This window comes from Chlorocebus sabaeus, chromosome 2, assembly GCF_047675955.1.
Source record: "Chlorocebus sabaeus isolate Y175 chromosome 2, mChlSab1.0.hap1, whole genome shotgun sequence".
Lineage (NCBI taxonomy): Eukaryota > Metazoa > Chordata > Mammalia > Primates > Cercopithecidae > Chlorocebus > Chlorocebus sabaeus.
Window position 1 is genome coordinate 13,279,804 of NC_132905.1, and position 22,490 is coordinate 13,302,293.

Sequence of the window (22,490 nt, forward strand, 5' to 3'; positions counted from 1 at the left end):
AGATGGGTGGATCACGAAGTCAGGAGATCGAGACCATCCTGGCTAACACGGTGAAACTCCGTCTCTACTAAAATACAAAAAAAAAAAAAATTAGCTGAGCGTGGTGGCGGCCTGTAGTCCCAGGTACTCGGGAGGCTGAGACAGGAGAATGGCGTGAACCCGGGAGGCGGAGCTTGCAATGAGCCGAGATGGCGCCACTGCACTCCAGCCTAGGTGACAGAGCGAGACTCCGTCTCAAAAAAAATAGAAAATAAAAATAAAATAAAAAATTAGCCAGGTGTGGTGGTGCATGCCTGCAGCCCCAACTACTTGGGAGGCCAAGGTGGGAGGATCACTTGAGCCCAGGAGTTCCAGGCTGCGATGAGTTAGGATCACGCCTGCATTCCAGCCTGGGTGACAGAGTGAGATCCTATCTCAAAAACAAAAAGCATTCACTAATTGGGCTGTTGTGATAAAGTGGAGACAAGGTGTGGACAGGCAGGAACAGTGGAGACAGGGCAGTAGAGGGGATACCTGCAGGCAGAGCCCAAGAAGCCACAAGAGGCCCCACTAGGTGACACCTTTCCTGTGAAGGGCAAGTCACCAGAAATAGGCACTCCAGGCCCTGACCTCAGACAAGTCCCCTTCTCTCCTTCCCTGAGCCTCCATCTTCTCAACTATAAAATGAAGGTGATTAGCCAGGCATGGTGGCCCATGCCTGTAATCCCAGCACTTTGGGAGGCCAAGGCAGGTGGATTACTTATATTCAGGACTTCAAGACCAGCCTGGCCAACATGGTGAAACCCCATCTCTACTAAAAATACAAAAATTAGCTGAGCATGGTGGCACGCACCTGTAATCCCAGCTATTTGGGAGGCTGAGGTAGGAGAATCACTCGAACCCAGGAGGCGAAGGTTGCAGTGAGCTGAGATCACGCCACTGCACTCCAGCCTGGGTGACAGAGTGAGACCCTATTTCAAAACAAAACAAAAGACACATGATCCTTCCTTCCTTGCGGGGCCATGGAGAGGATCCCAGGACGACAGAGGAGAGATGAGGAAGAGAACGGCCTTTGTAGGCCACAAACCCATCCCCCTTCCCCTGCTCCTTGAGGCTGACTCCTGCCTCAGAAAGGGGAACCTGGCCAGAATTCTGGATGTCATCCTGGTCACTGTCCCTAAGTGTGCAAGGATGGGCAGGAGGGGAGGACAGGAGCTGTTTCTGCTCACCACAGTAACCTCAGATGGCACTCAGCAAACAGTAGGTGCCCAATAAATGGTGGATGAGCACACAAACCATCACAGCCCGGGGCTCACAGGGGACAGAGAAAGGCTGAGGTGCCTGGCCGCCTGTACCCGTTTCCTGTCTGCAGAAGTGAAATGTGCCCCCTGAACGTGGCTTCCTGCACGCTCCTCCCCACACTGGGGTCTGCAGAGGGAAGGGGGAGCAGCCCTTCCCTCACTTCTTGGGTCAGGATACTCACGTTCCTGAAGGAGGGGAGCCCTGCGGATCCCAGCCACCTCCGCAGGGCCTGCGGGAAGGCCCCATGGTCCCGCTCAGCCTGAAGCACGTCCGCTTCCAGGAAGGCGACATGGTGTCCGACCATCTTGACGAAGGCCTGAGAGACACGGAGAGGCCATGATGCCACATCTGTGCAGGCTGGAGCCCATTCCTGGCCACACTTCCTAGGCCAGTGGGGACTCCAGGCCTTTCATCACTACGACCAGCCTCCCTCCAACGGGGCTCCGGAGCCACAAGGCGGCAGGGCCTGCTTCGCTGGAGGGGCACCTGCAGAAACCCTGACAACTGTCACAGCTCCTGCTGGTGGCCTCTTGCCTTCTCCCCAATGGGACGCTGTTCTTAGCCTCCATTTTACAGGGGAGGGAAATCAAGGCTCAGAGAGGCTGGCTCACCTGCTCAAAGTCACGAAGCCAGGAAGTGCCGGGGGCCAGGGGGGCGGCAGGGTCTCAGGGCACATTCATCAGATTTCAAAGCCTTTTTTGTTTAAAGTTGATTTTATAGAAATAGCCCAAATGCTTATTTATTTGTACTTTTCATCTATGTTAAGGACACACAAGCGCTCATTTTAATAGTGGATGTGCTGTGTATTCGAACTCAGAAGCCACCAAAGGCCTAGCAGGAAACAAGCAGGTAAAGGGGGCCTAATGGGAAGCAGGGTCAACCAGAAAGCTGAGTCCAGGCCCACAGGAACCACTCAGCTCCAGGCCTCAAGTGCAGAGCTGCCAGTTTCAAGAATAAAGGGCACAGTGGCTCACGCCTGTAATCTCAGCACTTTGGGAGGCTAAGGTGGGTAGATCACCTGAGGTCAGGAGTTCAAGACCAGCCTGGCCAACATGGTGAAACCCCGTCTCTGCTAAAAATATAAAAAGTAGCTGGGCATGGTGGCAGGTGCCTGTAATCCCAACTACTTGGGAGACTGAGACAGGAGAATCACTTGAACCTGGGAGGTGGAGGTTGCAGTGAGCTGAGATCACGCCATTGCACTCCAGCCTGGGCGATAAGAGTGAAACTCCGTCTCAAAAAAATAAATTAAATTAAAATAAACAAAAAAAAAGAATTCTGGCTGGGCATGGTACCTTATGCCTATAATCTCAATACTTTGGGAAGCTAAAGCCAGGGACGGTCACTTGAAGCCAGGAATTTAAGACCAGCCTGGGCAACATGGTAAAACCGTATCTCTACAAAAAATTGAAAAATTTGCCAGGCATGGTGGCATGTGCCTGTAGCTTCAGCTACTCAGGACACTGAAGCAGGAGAATCACTTGAGCCCAGGAGTTCAAGGCTGCAGTGAGCCATGATCAGATTATCTGGATTAGAATCCAAATTCTACCTCTCAGTAGTTGTGTGCCTTTCGGCACGTTACTTAACTTCTATTAGCCTCAATTTTATTATCTGAAAAATGGGGATTAAAAACAATATCAACCTTGGCCAGGTGGAGTAGCTCTCATGCCTATAATCCCAGCACTTTGGGAGGCCAAGGCGGGCTGATCACTTGAGGCCAGGAGTTCGAGACCAGCCTGGCTGGCATGGCAAAACCCCATCTCTATTAAAAATACAAAAAAAATGGGCCGGGCGCGGTGGCTCAAGCCTGTAATCCCAGCACTTTGGGAGGCCGAGACAGGTGGATCATGAGGTCAGGAGATCGAGACCATCCTGGCTAATATGGTGAAACCTCGTCTCCACTAAAAAATATAAAAAACTAGCCGGGTGAGGTGGCGGGCGCCTGTAGCCCCAGCTACTCGGGAGGCTGAGGCAGGAGAATGGCGTAAACCCGGGAGGTGGAGTTTGCAGTGAGCTGAGATCTGGCCACTGCACTCCAGCCTGGGCGACAGAGCGAGACTCCGTCTCAAAAAAAAAAAAACAAAAAAAACAAAAAAAATTAGCTGGGTGTGGTGGCACATGCCTGTATTCCCAGCTACTCGGGTGGCTAAGGCATGAGAATTACTTGAACCCAGGAGGCAGAGGTTGCAGTGAGCTGAGATCGGGACACTGCATTCCAGCCTGGGGAACAGGGCAAGATTCCATTTCAAAAACCAGAAACAAAAACACTAACCTTATTCAACAATTAGAGTGCTTAGCACATATTAAGAGCCCATTAAATTTCAGACACTATCGTTTTAAAAAGCACATTCAGATTTCATGAAAAATATCCAGTTTAATTCAACGTTAGCAATAAATCTACACTTTTAAAAAAATGCTGTGCAGGCCCAGTAAAATGTAACTCACCCATTCGTGACCTCTGGTGTGTGTCTTTTCACACTGTCTCTGTGCTCAGTACATGTGTGGGCACATGTTAGTGTGCGTGTGCATGTGTGTACATGGCTAAAGGCAGCAGAGGCGGGGACTACAGTGCCATCTCAGACAAAGCAGTACCTCTGTGGCCTGCTTTGTTCCATTAGCCAAACAGAAAAGATTTTTCTCATACCAGGAACAGGAATGAGGACACCTCAGTGCTGGCTGCTTCTGGGAAAGCCTCTCCTTCAATAATACCATGAAATGAAATGCAGTCCGCCCAAGACCCGTCAGGCCTCCTGCCATCCAGCCCTACCTTCCCTCCTCCCTCCACACGCTTCCCTTTGGTTCCTTTCAAGTGCCCAGCCTCACCCCACAGGCCTCTGCACCTGCACTCCCTGCCTATAGCACCTGCTCTCCTTTCTCCATGGGGTGTGGCCCTGCTTGTGTTTTGTTTTGTTTTGTTTTTAAGATGGAGTCTCACTCTGTCACCCAGGCTGGAGTGCAATAGCATGATCTTGGCTTGTTGCAACCTCTGCCTCCAGATTCAAGCAATTCTCCTGCCTCAGCCTCCCGAGTAGCTGGGATTACAGGTGAGCACCACCATGTCCAGCTAATTTTGTATTTTTAGTAGAGACAGGGTTTCTCCATGTTGGTCAGGCTGATCTCAAACTCCAGATCTCAGGTGATTCGCCCACCTCGGCCTCCCAAAGTTCTGGGATTACAGGCGTGAGCCACTGCGCCCCGTCTTAACGTTGTATTTTTAATAAAGATGGTGTTTCACCATGTTGGCCAGGCTGGTCTCGAACTCCTGACCCCAGGTGTTCTGCCTGACTCAGCCTCCCAAAGTGCCGGGATTACAGGCGTGAGCCACCGCGCTCAGTCTGTCTTTCGGGCTTCCATCTAACTGTCCCTGAGCACCTGATGTCATACAGCCCCAGCAGGCACTCTAGAGCCACCCAGATTCCTGGTCTTCACAGCCCTCATTGCCCTCTGAAATTCTTATCTATTCACAGTCCACGCCCTTTAGGATGTGGGTTCTAAAAGAGAAGCTGCTGAGTCAGCACTGCTCACAGGTCAAGACCAGAGCCTGGTCCAGGAGACAGGGCCCATATGGATGGTGGATGCATAAATGCACACGTGCATGAATGAATGAGTGAATGAGTGAGTGTATCCTTAGCAAAACGACATTGAGTGAACCCAAGATGGAGGCTTCTCTTGTGCTGCTGCCGCCCTAGGGCTCTGGCTGCAGCAGGGCTGAAAGGCTGAATCAGCCACGTCGTGTGTGTGTGTGTGTGTGTGTGTGTGTGTGTGTATGTGCAGATGTGTGCGTGTATGTGTGTGTGTGTATAGAGGTGGGTGGGTGGGAAATGGGCCAGGAAGCATCTGACAAGGGCTCCAGCCTCAGAGGCCTGGCTCAGCCCGCACATATGGTTGTAAAACTCAGAAGAAAGTCCCGACTCCCCTTCCTCCAGCCGATTCCAATTTTATGCTCCCTGCGTTAATACCAATCTGGTGGAGAGTGTGAGGCGAAGCTGAGGAATGTGCGCTCGCGACGTCTGAACTGTCTCCAAAATGCCTGCCAGTGAGGCCAGCCCGGCCAAGCCACAGCCAGAGAGGCGGAAACCTGGGCCAGGGCAGCCCCGACTCCGGGCAGAGGAGACACACATGTCCACCCACACAGCCAGGCTGTGGTGGCTGCAGGTGAGCGAGAGGGCTCACCGCTAATCTTAGCCACCCTGAGGGCTGGGTGCAGGGAGCACAATTGATTTCTGCATATTTTCCTCTTCAATAAAGATACGCTACTTTTATAATCAGTTGAGAGGGAGGGAAGGAGGAAAGCCTCATTGTTTAAAAATATATTGGCAAGTATTGAGGAATTTGAACACTTTTATCCCCCCTGGACACAGGGGTCTTGCCATGTTGCCCAGGCTGATCTTGAACTCCTGGGCTCAAGTGATCCTCCCACTTCGGCCTCCCAAAGTGCTGGGATTACAGGCCGAGCCACTATGCCTGGAGAATTTGAACACTTCCACCAAAGAGTTCCCAGCTTCACAGCATGATTCCTGTACAGAAAGGTGTGTTCACATCCAGCAGGGAGGAACATAAACTTTGCAACCCCAGCTCTACCACTTCCCACCTGTGTGAACTCAGGAGAGTCACTTCTCATCTCTGTGCCTCAGCGGCTTTTTCTGTAAAATGAGACTAATAGCAGGACCTTGCTCCTGGGGTTGCTGTGGAGTTGAAGTGAGTTCCTATGTGTAAAGCACTCATAGTGCCTCGCCTGTAGTAGGTACTCAAAAATATTAGTTTTTGTTGGCTGGGCATGGTGGCTCATGCCTGTAATCTTGGCACTTTGAGAGGCCAAAGTGGGCAGATTGCTTGACCCGGGAGTTCAAGATGAGCCTGAGCAACATGGCAAAATTCCATCTCTACAGAAAATACAAAAAATTGTGGCCGGGCGCGGTGGCTCACGCCTGTAATCCCAGCACTTTGGGAGGCTGAGGCAGGCGGATCACAAGGTCAGGAGATCGAGACCACGGTGAAACTCCGTCTCTACTTAAAAAATACAAAAAGTTAGCCGGGCACAGTGGCAGGTGCCTATAGTCCAAGCTACTCGGGAGACTGAGGCAGGAGAATGTCGTGAACCCGGAAGGCAGAGCTTGCAGTGAGCCGAGACTGTGCCACTGCACTCCAGCCTGGGCGACTGAGCGAGACTCCGTCTCAAAAAAAAAAAAAAAAAAAAAAATTAGCTGGGCGTGGTGGTACACGCCTGTAGTCCCAAGCTATTCAGGAGGCTGAGGTGGGAGGATCGGTTGAGGCCAGGAAGTGTGACTGCACTACTGCACTCCAGCCTGGATGACAGAGCGAGAACTTGTCTCAAAAAAAACAAAGTGAGTTTTTATTAATACAACTGATAAAGGGTCAAGTTCTGGCCTGAGAGGTCACCTCGTGGTTTCCAAGCTCTCACCTGGCAGGTCACACTGATTCTGAGGGCAGGGTGGACTTGCAGTCTGTGGAAGCCACTGACACCCTAGTCACCCCAGGACCTCCCCCTGGCAGGGCAGAGCAGTCATTGTTCCATCCTGGACAAATTCTCCCTCTCTCAGCCTTGTGGACCACTACAACCACCATAATAGTTTGTCCTTGCGGAGCATCTGCAAGATGGCAGGTGCTGGTCTCGTTTAATCCTCACAATGACTCTGAGGGGTGGACGGCACATTCCCTTCCAGGAGATGGGGGTCTTCCTTGACACTGACTCCAAGGGGGTTGGTGAATTACCAAAGGGGCAGATCAGAGCCCCAGCTCTCTGGTTCTGGAGTCCACCTGCCCCATACAATGTCAGGTTCTCAGCAGGTCCCTCAGTTTTACTGTTTGATGTCACACACTTGAGCTAATAGGAAATACATCATCAGCCGGGCACGGTGGCTCATGACTGTAATCCCAGCACTTTGGGAGGCTGAGGCGGGCGGATCATGAGGTCGGAGTTCAGGACCAGCCTGACCAACATGGTGAAACCCCATCTCTACTAAAACTACAAAAATTAGCCGTGCATGGTGGCATACGCCTGTAGTCCCAGCTACTTAGGAGGCTGAGGCGGGAAAATCACTTGAACCTGGGAGGCAGAGGTTGCAGTGAGCCGAGATCGTGCCATTGCACTCCAGCTTGGGTGACAGAGCGAGACTCTGTCTCCAAAAAAAAAAAAGGAAAAGAAATACATCATCTCTCACTTGACCTTAAAAATCCACGGCCCTCTTGGAACCTCCCTTAGGACTCCCCCCTTTTAACGGAGCATCAGTTACAGAGAAATCTCTCTCTACTCTAAAGAAAGCAGATGTGCAGGGGTGTTGACAGGAGGTGAGTGCCACTCAGCCTCAATGTTGGTGAGACTCTAGGGCAGAGCATGGTCTGTGACAGCCGGGAGATTCACGCCCCACGGTGGTGACAGTTGCTTCTCAGCTGTTCCCAGAAAGGAATGGGGAGAGCTTGGGGTTGGTCTTCTAACACCTGGTCCCTCAGCAGTTCTGGCTCCTGTTGGCATCTGAGTTTGCAATCTCCATCTAAAACTTATAGTAGGCCAGGCGCGGTGGCTCATGACTGTAATACCAGCACTTTAGGAGGCTGAGGCGGGCGGATCACAAGGTCAGGAGATCAAGACCATCCAACATGGTGAAACCCCGTCCCTACTAAAAATACAAAAAATTAGCTGGGCGTGGTGGTGGGCGCCTGTAGTCCCAGCTACTCGGGAGGCTGAGGCAGAAGAATTGCTTGAACCCGAGAGGCAGAGGTTGCAGTGAGCTGAGATTGCACCACTGCACTCCAGCCTGGTGACACAGAGAGACTCCGTCTCACAAAAAAAAAAAAAAAAAAAAAAAAATTGTAGTAGTTGCATGGGTGGAAGTTCAAAATGGTGTAGTCACTTTGGAAAATTGTTTGAAACTTCCTAAAACGAGTGGAGTTCAAAATGTTGTAGTCACTTCGGAAAATTGTTTGAAACTTCCTAAAATGAGTTTCCATAGCTCTCCTAAAAAGACCTGCCAATAATTCCACTCCTAGGTATCTACCCAAAAGAAATGAAAACATATGTCACACAAAAACTTGTACGCAAACGTTCATAGCAGCATTATTCACGACAGCCGTAAAGTGGAGAGCACCCGACTCTGCACCAGCTAGTGCATGGACAAATGAAGTACGGTCCAGCCATATACCAAAAGATGATTCAACCACAGAAGGAATGAGGTCCTGGCACATGCTACAACATAGATGAACCCTGAAACCTTTATGGCAAGTGAAAGAAGCCAAGCCCAAAAGGCCATATATGGTATGATTCCATTAGCATGAAATGTCCAGCATAGGCAAATCCAGAGACAGAAAGTAGAGTCGGGGGCTGGGGAATGGTTGCCAGTAGGCATGAGGTACCTTTTGGGAAAATGTTCTGGAATGAGACAATGCTTATTGTTGTATCACCTGGTAAATATACCCCACACCTCCAAATGGTATACTTTAAGAATAATCGGCTGGGCATGGTGGTTCATGCCTGTAATCCCAGCACTTTGGGAGACCAAGGCGGGTAGATCACTTGAGGTCAGGAGTTCGAGACTAACCTGGTCAACATGGTGAAACCCCATCTCTACTAAAAATACAAAAATTAGCCAGGTGTGGTGGGCATTCCTGTAATCCCAGCTACTCAGGAGGCTGAGGCAGAAGAATCACTCAAATCCGGGAGGCAGAGGTTACAGTGAGCCAAGATCCCACCACTGCACTCCAGCCTGGGCAACACAGTGAGACTCCGTCTCAAAAAAAAAAAAAAAAAAAAAAATAGAAGTTCGAGACCAGCTTGGGCAGCAACTTAGTGAGCCTCGGTCTCTACAATGAATGAATGAATGAATGAATGAATGAAAAAAAGAATAATCAATGTCAACTTTCCTGTTGGTGGGGAGTGGGGGTTACAGCAGCTACAATCCCTCTGATGGGTCCTGTCATTCTAAGGACAGGGTCCAAACTCCAGGCCTTGGCCCTACCCTGTGGGCTACATCCCTCACTCCAGTCTCATCCCTGACGTTGAGCTCCTCCCGGGCCCCGGGTGTCTGAGAAGCTACCTTTTCCCGCCCCTGGACCTTTCTTTGCACAAGCTGCTCCCTCCCCAGGTTTTCTGCACCCAATCTCAGGCCTTAGGGTCCAGGTCACACACTTGGGAAGCCCCCTCTGTTCCAGCTCTGGCCAGGACCCCTTGGTGTGTGCTCTTGAGGCCGACCCGCCCCACCCGTCCTGCTTCCCTGTCTAATGCTCCTCCAGGACCACCCACTGGGAACCAGACATCTCCCCTGGGTCGTATGCCCAGCACCCATCTCTGAGAAGCCCACCGTGCAGCAAATGTTTGTTGAATACGACAAGGATTTGGGTGCAAGAACCTCACCGTCACTCCCATTTTATGGGGAAATGAGGCTGGGAATTTTCTGGGGGTCACACGCTAGGAGACAGCAGCACTAGGACGTGAATCCAGGCTGTGCGGCTCTAGATCAGCACTTCGAAACAGCAGCGACCTTGCTCCCCGGGGACGTTTGGCCACATGTTTGGTTGTCACGCTGGGGAGTGGGGTTGGAGGAATGCTAATAGTATCTTGTGAGTGGAGGCCAGAGAGGCTGCTAAGCAACTTACAATACCCAGAACGGCCCCACAACAGAGAATTTTCCAGGTCAGCAGCACTGGGGCTGAGAAGCCCTGCTCTGGGGTGTGCGTTCCTAACCACTAGGCTGTCCGGACTCTTCGGTGGCTTCCTCCTCCTCAGGATAAAGGCCAAAGTCCTGACCTCGGACGGCAAGGGTTGGACAACCTGGCTGCTGCCGCCAGTTTCTTTGGCCCCACTGGGGTCTGATTCCCCTTTGCCCCCAATACCTGGCCTCCCAAGATCCTTCCAACATCCAAATCTCCTCCCTGCTCAGAGCCAAGATCCCGCCTGGAGCCCCTGCCTGAGCTGCACCCACCTAACACAGTTCCCACAGTTCCTCCACCCACCTAACACAGTTCCTTCCACTCCTTCTCCAGGGTCCTGTAGATCCCATGCCTCAGTCGCTGCTTCCCTTCACAGCACTTGCCTAATGAAAGCAAATCCTGGCCAAGTGTGAGCAGCAGAACAATGGCTCCCAAAGATGTCCATGTCCTAGTCCCAGAACCTGTGAATATGTCACCTTCCTTGGCAAAAGGGATCCTGCAGGTGTGATTAAGTTAAGGATCTTGGAATAGGAATAAGGATCACTGTGGATCATCCAGGTAGGCCCAACGTAATCTCAAGGGTCCTTACAAGAGGGAGGCAGGAGGGCCAGCAACAGAGAGACAGGAAGATGTCACTCCATGGGCTTTGAAGCGGGAGGCAGGGGCCACGAGCTAAGGAACGCAGGCAGTGCTAGAATCTGGAAAGGGCAGGAAAAAAGGCAAGGAAAGGCAAAGATTCTCCCCAGAGCCTCCTGAAGGGGCCAACCTGCCACCACCTTGACTTTAGCCCCATAAGGCATATTTTGGGCTTCTGACTTCCAGAACTATAAGATAATAAATGTGTGTTGTGGACAAGTGCAGTGGCTCATGCCTGTCATCCCAGCACTTTGGGAGGCGGAGGCTGAGGCGGGCAGATCCTTTGAGGTTGGGAGTTTAAGAGCAGCCTGGCCAACATGGCAAAACCTTGTCTCTACTAAAACAACAAAAATTAGCTGGACGTGGTGGCAGGCGCCTGTAATCCCAGTTACTTGGGAGGCTGAGGCAGGAGAATCACTCGAACCCAGGAGGCAGAGGTTGCAGAGAGCCAAGACCATGCCACTGCACTCCAGCTGGGGCTACAGAGCGAGACTCTGTCTCAAAAAAAAAAAAAAAAAAAAAAAAAAAAAAGGTGTTGTTTTCTTTTCTTCTTCTTTTTTTAAAATTGGGCAGCCTCCTGAGCCAGGGTGGGCTCAGAGAGGCTCCTGTGTGTTGTTTTAAGCCACTAAGTTCATGGTCATTTCTCCCAGTAGCGATAGGAGGCTGATGTGGTAATACCCTGCTGAGGGTCTCTCCTGGCCGGCCCTCAGTCAACGTCAATGGACTGAATGCTCAGAAAGGAACGGTCCTGATAGCTGGGCTGGCCCAGGCCAGGCGAGAACCAAGCTGCAAGTCTTCACATTTTCTTTCCTCTTTCAAACGTGTGGAATAAAATTCAAATGAATCAGCTATTCCAAGGGCAAAGTTTTAATTATATTCCTGCTTCATTCTCTGCTGACAAGAATGTTAATTCTCTGCTAACTCGGTGCTGACAGCCACGCCTGCTCCCTCCCTCTGCAGCTTGGGAGGGGCTCACATTCCCTCTGGCCAGGTGACTATGACACAGCCGCAAGGTCCTCTCAGCCTCCCAGTTCTCTGCTGTGCACGGAGCCAGGGTCCCAAGCCTAGGGCCCCAGGTGGATGAAGAGCGTCTGCACCGGCACATATGAGCTGGAGTCCTGGCTTGATGTAACTAGTAGTGTGACCCCAGAGAAGTGGCTGACCTTGCAAAGCTTATGCTCCTCTTCCAGGAGATGGGGGCAGTGAGAGGACTGACTCTGCAGTGCAGCAAGGAGGAAATGAGATGCCATGCATCTTAGCCAGGCGAGTAAAAGATGGGTGAGCTACGTCAGTGGTAAGGCAAGAGGGCATGGTGAGGACTGTGGAAAACTGGAGAGCCCATGCCCTTCTGAGGAGCAGCAGCCACCAGCTCCATCCATTTTTTTTTTTTTTTTTCCAGACAGTCTTGCTCTGTTGCCCAGGCTGGAGTGCAGTGGTGCGATCTTGGCTCACTGCAACCTCTGCCTCCCAGGTTCAAGTGATTCTTGTGCCTCAGCCTCCTCAGTGTGTGCCACCACACGCGGTTGATTTTCATACTTTTAGTAGAGACAGGGTTTCACCAGGTTGGCCAGGGTGGTTTCGAACTCTTGGCCTCCATTGATTCACCCGCCTCAGCCTCCCAAAGTGCTAGGATTACAGGCGTGAGCCACAACGCCCAGCCTCCATCCATTCTTGCAAGAACACTGCAAGAATGCAACCCAGGGCCTAGAAATGTTCTCGCTCTCAATTTGGGTCATCATCACATGATGTCGATATATGTAAAAATTCACTAAATTACATACTTAGACGTGTATACATTATATATTTATGCCTTGAAACATAAACAGATTAAAGTATTTAAGGAAATGTGGGCCCAGGGTTATCAAAGTTTTTGAATTTTCAAAAGCTTAAAATGCAGATTTTTATATAAAGTACCCTGATTTTAAATGTTGGAAACAAATTCTTTTTTTTCTTTTTGAGACAGGATCTTGCTCTATCGCCCAGCCTGGAGTACAGTGGCACAATCAAGGCTCACGGTAGCCACGACCTCCTGGGCTCAAGCCATCCTCCTACCTCAGCCTCCCAAGTAGCTGGGACTAGAGGCATGCACCCACCACACCTGACTAGTTCTGTATTTTTGGTAGAGATGGGGTTTCACCATGTTGCTGGTCTCAAACTCGTGGGCTCAAGCGATCCTTCCACATTGGCTTCCCAAAATGTTGGGATTACAGGCATGAGCCACTGCACCTGGCCTGGAAACAAATTCTTACTTGTGGTTTTTTTCAAAATATCACTTGAGTGCAGACCCCCCAACTGCCACCACCAACCCCCTGCATTGGGCATAATGCCTGCATGTTCAAGGCCAGATCGGCGTCTTCCAGGAAAAGGGAAAAGCCAGATCAGGTTCACAGCCTCAGAACCTTTGTTTGCCTAGACGTACCTCTAGCCGGTCCACTTTGGCGTAGATGCCACGCATTTCTGTCAGTTTGGCCTTAAGGACTGGGATGTTTTCCTCCAGGATCTGTGATGTATCACTCCTGATCTGCAAGGAACAAAACAGCTCATCGGGCCTTCTGCCCCAGCACTGTGTCCTCCTGCCTGCCTCAGAGGTTGGCCAGGGTCTACGCAGATCCCACCGATGGCTGAGGTGCCAGGTGGCATCCTGCGCCAGACAGGCCCAAGAACAACCCAGAGCCCCAGGGGAGGACCAACCTCATCGCCTCTGCGGACCCAGACCTACCCAGGTATTATTTACTGAACCACAAATTAATCACTTCCCCGCCAACCACCCAGCAACACCAGTCCCAAACTAAATATCTTCGTTTTCTAAACCACTGAACTGGAGCAAATGGAAAGAATCAGAATCTCTTCTCTAAACCAAAGTCAAAGTCAGTCCAGTTTTCATTGCACTGGAATATTAACAAGTTGATCATTACGATTAACATTCATTAATAATGTTAATGAACACCACAATGTATCAGACGCTTCCGACACGCAGGTTTGTCCTAAGCACTTCCTTGCACCATCTCCTTGAGTTATCATTTTCTTCTGCTTGCAAGGGTTCCAAAAGTGAACTGTATGAAGCCACATATCTTTCCCTTGATCACTAAAATCAGACGCCGATGGTTCCTTTTTCCTTCAGAACCCAAGGACCAAGCCTAACTCTTCTGTGTGTGTGTGAGAGAATGAGAGATTCCATTTTCATGTTATCACATCCTCGCTGTGCAAAAAAAGGCCATATATTCATGGCTCTCAAATTCTGGGGAGCGGCTGGCCGTGGTGGCTCACGCCTGTAATCCCAAAACTTTGGGAGGCTGAGGTAGGTGGATCACCTGAGGTCAGGAGTTCAAGACCAGCCTGGCCAACATGGTAAAACCCTGTCTCTACTAAAAATACAAAAATTAGCCAGGCATAGAGCACACACCTCTAATCTCAGCTACTTGGGAGGTTGAGGCAGGAGAATTGCTTGAACCCTGGAGGCAGAGGTTGCAGTGAGCCAAGATCGAGCCATTGCACTCCAGCCTGGGTGACGGAGCGAAACTCCATCTCAAAAAAGAAAAAAAAAAAAATTCTGGGGAGCAACTGAATCTCCTTGGGGAAGCCTTTCAAACACTGATTCTGATTCCCAGCCTCTCCTAGTTTGAGAATCTGCATTTTCAGCCAACACTCTGAGGCAACATTGGAATAGGAATCTGGGGACCACTGTTACAGAAACACCAGTGAGCACAGCAGGAGCTGGACTAAGGATTCAGGCTAGTGTTTAAATTTAGCTCTACCCACCATGAGCTCTGTGACCTTGGGCAACTCACTGCACCTCTCTGAGCCCTCCTTTGCTCACTGGGACAGTGGTGCGATGATGATGGTCCTTTCGCTGGGATGCTGAGGATGAGCTGTTTAGCACAGTGCTGGCATGGAGTGTGGAGGTGGCTTCTGACGTGCTCCCCGGGGTCTCACCCTCCTGGTATCCTCACGCTCAGGTAATCTCCTTCCCTAGATTTTGGGCTAGGCCTAGTGGCTTTAGTTTGTTTGTTTGTTTTATGAGACTGAGTCTGGCTCTGTTGCCCAGGCTGGAGTGAAGTGGTGCCAGCTCACTGTAACCTCTGCCTCCCAGGTTCAAGAGATTCTCCTGCCTCAGCCTCCTGAGTAGCTGGGACCACAGGTGCGCACCACCATGCCCGGGTAGTTTTTGTATTTTAGTAGAGATGGGGTTTCACCACGTTGGCCAGGTTGGTCTTGAACTTCTGACCTCAAGTGATCCACTTGCCTCGGTCTCCCAAAGAGCAGGGATTATAGGGGTAAGTCACCACTCCTGGCCCCAAATTTTTATTTAAAAAATATTTTTTTGAAAACTGTAACTGTTTTTCCTCCTCTTTCTGCCTAAGTACATCAGACTTCTCGTGGTTATCATGAGAATCTGCTCCCACCACTGTTCAGACGACATTTCCCCCTTGCCCTGGGTTTCCTGCGACCTTCGCCCCATTGCTCTGTATGTCTAAAACCAAACTCCTCCACGCCTCTCCCCACGCCTAGCCCTCCTCTGGTCACAGCACCGCCATCTCTCTGGGCACCTAGCTCTAGGTGTCTAGTATCCTCAGGGATACTTGTTTTTCATGCCCTGATCCCACAAGGTCAAAGATCAGCCCTGAGAGGGTGGCATGTGGTATCAGGTTGCCCGGCCTAAGCCCCTGGCCCACTGTTCTCCACTATGACATGAGGCTGGTCCCCTATCCTCCCCTGGGCCTCAGTTTCCTCATCTCATATTTTAGAAAAAAAAAAAAAAAGATTTTGCAGGCTGGACCCAGTGGCTTACACCTGTAATCCCAGCAGTCTGGGAGGCCAAGACGGGCAGATCACCTGAGGTGAGGAGTTCAAGACTAGCCATAGCCAAAATGGAGAAACCCTGTCTCTACTAAAAATACAAAAGTTAGCTGGGTGTGATGGTGCGTGCCTGTAGTCCCAGCTACTTGGGAGGCTGAGGCAGGAGAATCGCTTGAACCCGGGAAATGGAGGTTGCAGTGAGCCAAGGTGGCACCACTGCACTCCAGCCTGGGCGACAATGCAAGACCCTATCTCTAAAACAAACAAAAATTCAAGTGGGACTCCCATGAGAAATAGCTGATTCTAGGGCTGAGCTGAGCCTGGAGCATCTTGTAGCCCAGAAAGCAAGAAAGTATTCCACAAAATAAAAGATGAGATGGGGCTTACCCAAGAGACACAGAAGCCAACCTGCAGAATGAAATGGCCAAAGCTGGGACAAACTGAGCAACAAAAAATTAACATCGCATTAGATCATAGCTCAAAGTACAAAGTAAATGTGCACAAGCCTATTGTGGGAAATGGTAAATTCCACTGGAGAAAGCCGCGGGCACCACCTTACGCAGGTGCACATCCATGATGCCACGTGGGCATCCGGTACCCTCTGATGGGATGTGATAAGACTCCTCCTCCTCTGTGGTGATCGTTCCACAAATTCCTATCTCCAATCTAACCACATGAAAAACGTCACAAAAATCGAGAGACCTGTGAAACACCTGACCAGCATGCCTCGAAACTGTACAAGTGATGAAAAGCGAGGTAAGACTGAAACTGTCACAGGCCAGAAAAGACTAAGGAGATGTGACAATCTCGTGCCATGTGGCACCTTAGACTGGATCCTGGAATAGAAAGAGGACACTCATGGGAAACTGGTGACATCAAAACAAACTGTGGAGTTCAGTGCATAGCAATATACCAATGCTGGTTTCTTTGTTTTTTTTTTGGGGGGGGAGGGTGTTTCTTTTTGTTTGTTTGTTTGTTTTATAGGGTCTTGCTTTGTCACTCAGGCTGGAGTGCAGTGGCGCAATCATGGCTTGTTGCAGCCTCGACCTCCTGGGCTCAAACAATTCTCCAGCCTCAGTCTCTTGAATAGCTGGGACTACAGCTGTCCACCACCATGCCCAGCTAATTTTTTATCTTTTGTAGAGACAGGGTTTCACTGTGTTGTCCAGGCTGGTCTTGAACACCTGGCCCCAAGCTATCCTCCTGCCTCAATCCAAAGTGCTGGGTTTGCAGGCGTCAGCCATTGTGCCTGGCCCCTTAGTACTGACAAATGTACCATGGTGACGTGAGATGTTAACAGTGGGGGCCAGGAACGCAAGACCAGCCTGGACAACATAGCGAGGCACCATCTCCATTAAAAAATTTAAAATGTATTTTTAAAAATTTAGGGTTAATATGGCAACTCACTGAACAATCTTTGCAACTTTTCTGTAAATATAAACTATTCAAAAATAAAAAATACATAAATGTAGTTTTAAAAAATCAAGTAATTAGCTCTGAATCTACAGCTTCTCTTAAGTCAGCAGCGTTGGCAATGATGGGCCTGAGTCTCTCCAGGCAGCAAAGGCCGAGGCTGCTCCCTCCAGATGGGCCTGAGTGCTGGGGTTTCCACAGTCATCACCCCTCCCCATTGTCTCACCCCAGCTCCACGCTCTGCCTGGCTCCAGCATTTGTTACCAGTGACAGGGAAAAGTCCTCAGTCTCCTCCCTTTCTTCCCCAAGGCCGGATTTCTAGAGAGAAGCTCATTCCTCAACAAGGCTAAACTTGGAGAAAATCACCCTGATGTAGCAAAGAGCAGATAATTAATTCCAGGGCAAGGTCAGAACACGGGGGAGCAAACCTGAATCTATCTTTCTGTTAATTTCTAAAGAAACAAACTGGGGGAGGGGTGAGAATGAGCTTGGGGGTATGGGCTGGGATTGGCAACCTACAGGAGACAAAGTGGCAGACAGGAGATTCAGGGACCACCCTCGCCCCCTAAATCCCAAAGAACTGGGAACAGGTTTTTTTTCCTTATTTTTTTGTTTCTTTTTTTTTCTTTCTTTTTTTTTTTTTTTGAGACGAGTCTCACTCTCCCAGGCTGGAGTGCAGTGGTGCCATCTCTGCTCACTGCAACCTCTGCACCCAGATTCAAATGATTCTCCTGCCTCAGCCTCCCGAGTAGCTGGGATTACAGGCACCCGCCACCACGCCTGGCTAATTTTTGTATTTTTAGTCGAGACGGGGTTTCACCATGTTGGCCAGACTGGTCTTGAACTCCTGACCTCAAGTGATCCACCCACCTTGGCTTCCCAAAGTGCTGGAATTACAGGCGTGAGTCACGGTGCCCGGCCTCTTATTTTATTTTTAGAGAAATCCCTTCTCTGCTGTAGCTTCTCCAATGGCTGAAACCGAAGGCAACAGGGAACTGTTTATACCTGCCCAGAGGTTTACCCAGAGGTAGTTACTCAGAATGAGGGGCCAGGGAGGGCAATCCCAGGGGCTGAAAGACCCCAAACCTTACTCTTGGTTCCACCCTGGGCTGGGAACCATAAAAGAAACTTTAGGGCCAAGTGCAGGGGCTCACACCTGTAATCCCAATTCTTTAGGAGGCTGAGGTGAGAGGATCCCTTGAGGCCAGGAGTTCAAGACCAGTCTGGGCAACACAGTGAGGCACCATCTCTATTTAAAAAATCAAACATTTATTAAAGGAAAAAACAGAACTGTAGGGTTAACGTAGGTCCAGTCTAGAGGGGCATGATACCAACACAGCACACTCCACGACCTCTGACTGTGTGCTGGGAACAGGCCCCAGGAGGCAAGAAATATTTCCTCTTCAACCTTATTTTATGGGAGATAAAACTGAGACTCAGAGAAACTAAATGAGCTGGCCCAAGGTCACAAAGCCAGAAAGTGGGAGAGGGAGGATTCCAATCCACATGGGCCTGAGGCCACCCTTCCTAATACCAGAGGTCTACAGATGTCGTTCCATCGGGCCAAGGCAGTGTCAGCCCAACCATGCCTAAAAAAAGTAAAACCAAACCAGATGCCAAGATATCAAAGTCAGGATATTTCCCTTAGAAACCCAGATCTCTGGCTTCTTGTGAAAAATCAGAAGACCTGGCCACACTGAGCCAAGACCTGGCCACACCGAGCCCATGTTCCACATGGCAACAATCAGCTGCAGCTGCGTGACAGCTGCCACTTTTGTTAACCCCAGTCTCCTTCACTCCCTACAGTCTCCCCAACATGGAATCCATGGCTACCCAGAGGAGCACTTTCTTCTTATGGAAGAGTCAAAAGAAAAGTGGCACATTTTTTACCTCCAACTCACTTCTCATCACATTACAGGTGTTTACATTTGCACGCCTTGGGGTACGCTCTGAGAAGAGCAAAGAGATTTCAGTGAAGAAGCCTCCATGCTCTAGAGCCTCTGCCAGGACAAACACCCAACCAGGTGTGCTAGCCTGGGGGTCCCAGACCCTTCCCCCAACTCTCCTCCCACCTCTCCAGAGCTGGTCTCCAGAGCCCAGAAGTCTGGGCAGCAGGTGCTGAGGTCATCACAGAGCAAAGTCATCTGTCCAGAATGGTTCAGGGCCCCTAGGAAGGAGAGCCAAACACACTCGACCCAAGAACGCGCACCCACGCCAAATGCAACTGCTGGGCCAAGGCCAACAGGAAATGTTCTCCATTTATGTGAGCGAAGTAAGAGTCTGCTCCTTGGCAGAAGGTGGGCTCAAGGCCACTGGAGTTTCAGAGGGACCGGACAAGCTACCCAAACCCCACAGGGCACTGAGTTGAAAGGCTTTACAAATCCAGCCTTACTGTGGATAACTTTATCAGCGTCATGCCCCTCTGGTGCTTTCGTAATAACGATGATGGCATTAGTAGCTACCATTTATTAGTCATTTAATAAATAGCAGGTACTGTGCTCAGCAATTATCTTTAACTGGGTGTAAGCGACACAAAGGAAAGGGCACAGCTTATAAGTGGAACAGCTTGAGGAATCCACACATATGTTTACATCTGTGTAACCACCACCCAGACTAAAATATAGAATATTTCATCACCCCGTAAGGCCTCCTGCAGGCCATGACTACCCTCCCCAGACCAACCACTACCGGACTTAGACCACCCATAGATTAGTTCTGCCTATTGCTGAACTTCAGACTAGTGGAATCACACAGAATGTATTCTTGTGTTAAGCTTTTCTTTTTAAATTTATTATTATTATTTAAAAATAAAGATGGGGTTTCCCTGTGTTGCCCAGGCTGGTCTCAAACTCCTGAGCTCAAGCAGCCCTTCCAGTTTGTCCTCCCAGAGAGCTATAATTACAGGTGTGAGCCATCATGCCTGGCCATGACTTCTTTTGCTCCATATCACGTGTGAGATCATCTCTGTTGCTGTGTATAGCAGTCAATTCTTTTTCATTGCTGTGTAGTATTCCAATATATGCATAAACAACAGTTGCTTTACTCATTCTACTGTAGATGGACATTTGGGTTGTTTATAGTTTGGAGTATCATGAATAAGGCTTCTTTTTTTTTTTTGGGGATGGAGTCTCACTCTGTCACCTAGGCTGGAGTGCAGTGGCATGATCTCAGCTCATTGCAACTTCCGCCTCCTGGGTTCAAGTGATTCTCCTGCCTCAGCTTCCCGAGTAGCTGGGACTACAGGTGCATGCCACTGCACCCGATTAATTTTTATATTTTTAGTAGAGACAGGGTTTCGCCATGTTGGCCAGGCTAGTCTTGAACTCCTGACCTCAGGAGATCCACCTGCCTCAGCCTCCCAAAGTGCTGGGATTACAGGCATGAGCTACCACGCCCGGTGAATAAGGCTTCTATGAACATTTGTGTGTGAATCTTTGTGTGGTTTGGGCACTTGTTTTCATTCCTTATTGGTAATGACAAGGGCTAGAATTGCTGGGATGTAGGTTAAGCACATGTTCATCTTTGTAAGAGGCTGGGTGCAGTGGCTCACGCCTGTAATCCCAGCACTTTGGGAGGCTGAGGCAGGCGGATCATTTGAGGTCAGGAGTTCGAGATCACCCTGGCCAACATGGTGAAACCCCATCTCTACTAAAAATACAAAAATTAGCCAGGCGTGGTGGTGGGCACCTGTAATCCCAGCTACTCAGGCACAAGAATCACTTGAACCCAGGAGGTGGAGGTTGCAATGAGCTGAGATAGCGCCACTGCACTACAGCCTGGGTAACAGAGTGAGACTGTGTCTCCAAAAAAAACAAAACAAAACAAAACAAAAAAACCTGTAAGAAACTGCCAGGCTGTTTTCCAAAGTGTCTGTGGTTTTTTTTGCATTTCTACCAGCAATGTATCAGAGCTTCGTTGCTCTACATCCTTGCCAACACTTGGTATTTTGGTGGTTTTTAAGATCTAGCCATTCTAGTGGGTGTAAAGCACACATCTCTGCCTCATCTATCCCTTACAGTAACTCTTTGGAGATGGAAACTATTTGTAGTGGATTAAGGATGGCCACAAACTCCTTAATTCCTTCCATGAAGGGGTAGAACCCAGGTTCTCTCCCTTGATTCTGGCTGGGCTGTATAACTGCTTTGACCAATAAACTACAACAGAAGTGACACTGTGTCAATTTTCACACTCAGGCCTCAAGACATGTGGCAGCTTCCCTCCTGCCCACTGGACTGCTTGCTCTGAGGAGGTCAAACAGCCATGCTACGAGGAAGCCCACGCCAGCCACATGGAGAGCGTGCACGAGGCAAGTTACACCAACCAGCCCCAGTCAGCCCAGCCCAGGTATCAGACAAGCGATGAAGGAGCCAGCTTCGACTCAAACGAGCTGAGTCCTCTGTGCCCTGCTCCAACCCACAGAATAAATGGGTGGTTGTTCTACATCACGAAATTTTTGGGTAGTTTGACACAGCAATAGACAATCAGAACCATTATCTTCATTTTATGAAGGAAAAAATAAAGGTTCAGAGAGGTAATGTGACGTGTCCATGGCCCCACAGTGGGAGGAATCAGAACGTGAAGTGCCAACAATTGGCATTATATCAAATGTCAAAAGAGGTCCCAGAACAAAGGGGTGAATTTCAGTGACAGGGAGTGATCAGGACAGGCTAGTGGAAGAACTAATAGAGCAGACAGGAAGCTGGACTTTGATTTCTAACAGCCCAATTTTATCAGAAAGGAAGTGGCTTCTCTCTAAACCGTGCAGCCCAAGGCCTGCCTTCTCTCGGACGTGTAAATTGATCAAACAGTGTTTCTGAAGACCGAGGCAGGGACCTGGGGGACAGTGGTCCATGGTGTGACATCACCTGCCCCTAGAGGACCCTACTCGCCCCTAGAGGACCCTACTCATCCCTAGCTTGGATTTCAAAGCAGCTCTTAAAGAGAAAAAGAGGCCCCAAGCTAGGGCTGATCACTGGACACCTCTCTCTGCAGTCAGGTGGTCCCACAGCACACAGCAAACATACCAGGTAAGCCAAGCGTGAACCTCTAGGGGCCAAGAGGATTTCTAGAATATAAATGGCATTGGCACAGAGTGCCCATGCAGGGGCTGTAAGCTCAAACACCCCCAGGGGTCCCAAAAGCATCACATATTTGCAGAACTGGCTGGGCACATCCTGTCAACACAGACACATGGGAAGAGACTGCTTCCAAAAGGATGCATATTCTCTTCCATTTCTTGGAACACGGGATCTTCTTGGTGTGGCTTTATTTTCCCACTTTCAGTAGGGTCAAAAGAACACAGAAACATCATCTATCAAAAATACACAAGCACGTGGCGGCTGTGGAGTCAGGAAGGCTCCCCAGGAGCAGCCAGCACTGCAGCAAGCTGGAAAGCACATTCGCTGCCCACAGCAGGCGGTCGTTTGCTTGCCACGTGACATGGTGGCCAACGCTTGCTAGGTAGGAATGAGTACCCCAGGAGGGCCAGATCTTTGCTTTTCTGAAAGAAGCCAGAACTCCAGATTTTTCACATGAAATTCTAAAAATGTCACAAGCTAATGCCTTTTTTTCCCCCGCCAGAAACATCAAATTATCTGCAGGCAGGATTGGACCTGTGGGTCATCTGCATGTGGCCGCAGGATTAAATCTTTCCATGAAGCATCTCCAGGCTTCGAGTGAGGAGGACCTGCCCGATGCTG

General features: G+C 49.8%; 1 protein-coding gene across 3 annotated transcripts in view; it reads right to left on the bottom strand.

The window, feature by feature from the left end:
• The window catches only part of BCAS4 (breast carcinoma amplified sequence 4), an 84,589-nt gene that overhangs the window by 34,339 nt on the left and 27,760 nt on the right, over positions 1–22,490 (bottom strand). Inside the window, exons 3-4 of one of the 3 annotated variants that reach the window (XM_008014130.3) lie at positions 13,001–13,102; positions 1,463–1,597 (exon numbers count right to left, since the gene is read on the bottom strand). In XM_008014130.3, the coding sequence (XP_008012321.1) occupies positions 1,463–1,597; positions 13,001–13,102 (237 nt within the window). The remainder of the gene's footprint in view (positions 1–1,462; positions 1,598–13,000; positions 13,103–22,490) is intronic. The other 2 variants (XM_008014138.3, XM_073005832.1) reach the window with 2 other exon arrangements.